Below are 5,534 nucleotides of genomic sequence, written 5' to 3' on the forward strand. Positions count from 1 at the left end.
GATGACATGGGAGGTAGAATGCTGGAATTGGAGTCAGGAATATGTGAATTTTCATTTTATCTCATATACTTACAAGTTGTATTATCCTGAGAAAATCATTTGACCTCTAACTCCAGTTTTTTCATATAAAAATATGATAATAGCACTACTCTCTTAGAGTTGTTAGGGAAAGGATGATGAAATATATTTAAGGAACATTGCAAACCTTTAAAAAGTACAAGTTCTTGTTATTCTTAGTCTCATTATTTATTCTAAGTTCTAGTATCACTTATTCCCTTGCTTTTACTGACAGAAGACACATAATTTTAATGGATATTTTCATTGGCTTTCTCTCATCCCTGAATTTCTTTCTCTTCTCAAAACTTTGTATCCTGTATTCCTTGTCTTTCATTCAAATCTTAGCTAATATTCCACTATGTTCAACAAGAACTTCTCAGAGCTACTTAATATATACACACTCCTCTGGAGAATATCATACATATATACTAAGGTACCCTTATACATATTTGTTTATATGTTGTCTCATTTGATTGTAAGCTCCTAGAGAGAAGTAATTCTATTTTTATTTGACTTCCAGTGATTGTCATATTGCCTGGGACATAGCAGGTCTTTACTAAATATTTGTTGAGTTAATGTTTCTGTTTTACCATTGAGGAATTAAGGTTCAGAAGTCTTTGGGTATTTGGACACGGTCATATAACTAATATATATATGAGTCGGGATTTCAGTTCAAATTTTCCTGACTTCAAGTTTAGTGGTACCTCAATGTGCATTACTTCAATTAACTGGGGACTATAACACCTAGTGTTATTTATTTTTTGGGTGGGAGGAAGTTTATAAAATAAAGATGCTGCTGTTTCTCAGAATTATTATAAGGAGAACTTGGTAGAAGATTTGCATTTAATACTTATTAAGTGTGTGACCAAAGACAGATTTTCCAATGTCTCTGAATGTTTTCCACAAAGGAAAATTCTAAATACAAATACTTGTAGTTCAAACCTCGTGGGTTATTACTAATGGATAAATTTAAGCCCTAAACACTTTACAATTATGAAGCATCTTTATGTTTTCACTTCTCTCTTCTCCATTTTGAGAATACTTCCTCTATAGAAAATGAATTGTGATATCTTTCTTTGATATTATTAATTAATGGAAAGGAACTATCTGTTTCCTTCTTATAGATGAGAAGAAATCTGAAAGGCCTGCATTCATTTCTCCATTTGCTTGTTTCCTGTTCACAGAAACAAAAGATACAACAAAATAGTGATGATGGAGAGGAATTACAGCATCCCAACTGAGTTCATCCTCTTGGGAATGACCAGTGCTCCAGAGCTAAAAGTGGTCCTCTTTGTTCTCTTTCTCATTATTTATTTGGTTATTCTAATAGCAAATCTTGGTATGATCTTCTTAATCAGAATAGATCCCCAACTCCATTTGCCCATGTATTTCTTCCTCAGCCACATGTCCTTCTGTGACCTCTGTTACTCCACAGCCATTGGCCCTAAAATGCTGGTGGACTTCTTTGCCAAAGACAAATCCATTTCCTTCATTGGTTGTGCTTTGCAATTCTATTTTTTCTGTTCCTTTGCAGATTCTGAGTGTCTACTGTTAGCTGTAATGGCTTTTGATCGCTACATGGCAATAAGCAACCCTTTGCTTTATACAGCAAATATGTCTAGCCGAGTCTGCTACTTATTGATTGCTGGTGTCTACATGGTGGGGTTGATGGATGCTCTTCTGCATACTACTTTAACCTTCACACTGAGTTTCTGTAGGTCCAATGAGATTAATCATTTCTTCTGTGATGTCCCTCCTCTTTTATTAATCTCTTGTTCTGATACCCACATAAATGAACTGGTAATTTTCACTGTCTTTGGCTTCATTGAAATGGTCACCATTTCAGGAGTCCTCATCTCTTACTGTTACATAATTTTGTCTGTGTTGAAGATACATTCAACTAAGGGCAGATTTAAAGCCTTTTCAACCTGTATCTCCCACTTAACCACTGTTGCTATCTTCCAGGGTACTATTCTTTTTATGTACTTCAGACCAAGTTCTGCCTATTCACTAGACCAAGACAAAATGACCTCCTTGTTTTATACTCTTGTCATTCCCATGTTAAATCCCTTGATCTACAGTTTGAGAAACAAAGATGTGAAAGGGGCTCTGGGAAAATTGAAAAATAAAATATGTTCTTAATATTTGTTGCTATTATCTCAATGAGTTGGACCCAACAGTGAGATACTGCGCATCCAGAAGTACAATTAAATTCAGTAAAGGTGTTCTAAGTCGGGGCAGCTAGATGGCACAGTAGATAGAGCACTGGTCCTGGATTCAGGAGGACCTGAATTCAAATCTGGCCTCAGACACTTAACACTTACTAGCTGTGTGACTCTGGGCAAGTCACTTAACCCCAATTGCCTCATACACACACACACACGAAAAAAAAAGGTGTGCTAAGTCACTTGATCCCCTTTAAATCCTACTGAAGTGAAATTAACATGCCAATATGCAGTCTTAAAATGTGAAAGGAACGTTAGAGTTAATTTAATCCAATCTATACCTAAAAAGGAATCTATTCTAAAACATTTATGACAATTGCATATATGTCAAAAATTCCTTGGAAGGTGAGATGTTCTAAATTAATGTGTGTGAGTGTGTGTATATACATATGTGTGTATGTGTATATATACATATATGTATATATATGCAGAGAGATATTCATATATTATACATATACACAAATAAGCATATGCTATATGTGTGCTTTGTGTATGCTATATATTCTTTATTGTAATATATACATAACATTCACATTCATTTATATGTATGTATATATATATGTGTGTGTATAATATGAGAATGTGAAAAATCAAGATTTTCATAATGCAGAATTATGAATTACAGATTACATATAAACCTCAGTGACTTCTCTACATATATGGGAAATGAACAGTAACTTCAATTTATCAGGAGAACTAGACATTTGATGTCAAAATTGGACCTGCACAAATTCACAGTCTTTTCAGGCTCATAATTGGTTCCATATTGCTACAATTAACAGTCAGATTTTAAAACACTCCTTCTTGATTCAAAATTTAGCTCTCTTTGTGTTTAGGAGCCTTCTGTGTATACATATGTGTATAGATATATGCACATACACACAAGTTTATAAAAATGTATATACACATAATTTACATGTGTATATATGTATGTGTATATATATTTATGTATGTACACAGATCTCAAGCATATATACATGTATATCATATCACACAATTGAGTGTATGTACATACAGATATACAAACATTTGTATATGTGTTAATATGTATGAGAAATTAGAAGGCATTAAGTTTTGAATTAACGAGAAAAATATATGCATATACATGTGCTTATATATACATATATTCTATGTGATTTTACATATATCAATAGTTTTGTGTATATGTATTGATATACATAATATATTATGTATTGTATGTATATGTTCATTATATACACACACATATATGGGAGTTTTTATAAATGCATATATTGAAACACATAATATAAAATATACACATTTGTACTGTAAAGACTAAAATTCTAGTTATACTGTCTAAAATATCCAATGAGTGGTCGGTAATAAATTATAAGCTTTGGCAAGAGTTAGACTTTTAAGCATTTATTAAGGAGAATAAGAATTTGGTAAAGAGAGAAAGGCCTAGACTCATCCATCTATCAAAGGGAGAGAGCATTCCTAGCTCCACTCTCCACAAGAGTCCACAGGAAAGAGAGAGCGACAGAGTGCCAGGCTCCCCCTTCTTCCTCCCACAAGCAAACGTCACATCCTGACGCCAAAGAAAAGACGCATGTTCTTGCTCTCAGAGACCTTCGCCTCATGGCAGAACTTTTCTACAGTAAGTCTCCAGCAGGTGGTGTCATTCCAATCGTTACAGTAAACAGATATATAACATCCTTAATGAACATGCATGTTAATAAGAGCAATTGAGGTAATTGGAAACTTGTCATTTGGGACATTATCTTATATAGTTGCCATGTCCCAGAAGCAGGGAAGAAGGTAGAGGAAGAGTATGATTAGCTCTCCCTAAAGATCATATATTGGGTGGAATAGAATATTGATTGACATAATAATCTATTCAAATCAAAATAACCTTTCTCTTTCTCACCCCACCTCCCCTCCTGCATCTTTCACACATGCTTTCTGATACCAATTGATCACACTTTGTAACTTGTTGAATTGATTAGTCTAGTGAAAGGGATTAGAAAGGTGGTTGGTGGCAAGAGAGATGCCATTCCTAGCCAAATTAGGATTTCATTGAGCTGCTTCTCACTTAATGGTACAAAATATATAGCATGAATCATGGGGGGCACCTGGGGAGCACAGTGGATAAAGCACTTGCCCTGGATTCATGAGGACCTGAGTTCAAATCTGGCCTCAGACACTTGACATTGACTAGCTGTGCGACCCTGGGCAAGTCACTTAACCTTCATTGCCTCCATTTAAAAAGAAAAAAATACACACACACATACACACACACACACACACATATACATATACTGATAACTATATATATATATATATATATATATATATATATATATATATACACACATACAATGTGAATCATTAGAGACAGCATAACCCAGTATTTACATAAGATGTGGATATTTATAGTAGTATTATCCTTAATAAGAAACCTAAATGTACATATATAACCTCTATCAGATTGCTTGCTCTCTTGGGGAGGGGGGAAGGAAGGGAGAGAGGCGGAAAATTTGGAACTAAGAATATTATAAAAACAAATGTTGAAAACTATATCTACATGTAATTAGAAAAATAAAATAATTTTATGATAAAAATAAACATGAGGTAATATTATCATTGCTTTTTTATACATAAAAGAATTGAAGCTCAGATATGTTAACTGAAATGATGACAGGCAATGCATTACTAACGTTAGGGCAAGAATTCAAATCAATATCATCTGAAGGCAAGACAACTGTTCTTTCCATTCCACTGCATGGCCTCTCAACTAACAACAGATGCCAATGAGATGCTGTTCTCTAAACTGTCCATTCCAAATGAAGGGTCAATTTCCTCCTTTCCTTTCTCTTCACTTGTTCCCCTATCTAGGAGTGAAATAATTTTATTTCCAAAATGAAATATGGCCAAAAATTTGGTATTGTGTGTAAAAACATGTTTTAGGTCTTGTCTTCCATCTCCATCCCTGTTCCAAAGCATACTTAAATGACAATTGAGTATTATCATGTTTAAAGAGTTCCATGTTGATCCTACCTAGTTAACTCAATTTAATAAAGCAAGATACAATTTATTCCAAGGTTATAAATTTCATCCTCATTGAAACCAGGTTGTTTTGCTTTATTTAAGGTGCACAAATTTAGTGATATCCTTCAATGATTCATTTCACGACAGATATAAAAGTTCAAGTGGTCAGTTTCTGAGTGTACAGATGGCTCAGTATGAAGCATTTCTATTCTGTAAAATATAAGTCAAAGCATATATCCTAAC

General features: G+C 33.9%; 1 protein-coding gene across 1 annotated transcript; it reads left to right on the plus strand.

The window, feature by feature from the left end:
* The first annotated feature begins 1,266 nt into the window (after positions 1–1,266).
* On the plus strand, positions 1,267–2,199 carry LOC122731892 (olfactory receptor 5W2). The gene has a single exon (XM_043972141.1). The coding sequence runs from the start codon at positions 1,267–1,269 to the stop codon at positions 2,197–2,199; it is 933 nt and encodes a 310-aa protein (XP_043828076.1).
* Positions 2,200–5,534: the final 3,335 nt, after the last annotated feature.

Source organism: Dromiciops gliroides, chromosome 6 (assembly GCF_019393635.1).
Source record: "Dromiciops gliroides isolate mDroGli1 chromosome 6, mDroGli1.pri, whole genome shotgun sequence".
Classification (NCBI taxonomy): Eukaryota; Metazoa; Chordata; class Mammalia; order Microbiotheria; family Microbiotheriidae; genus Dromiciops; species Dromiciops gliroides.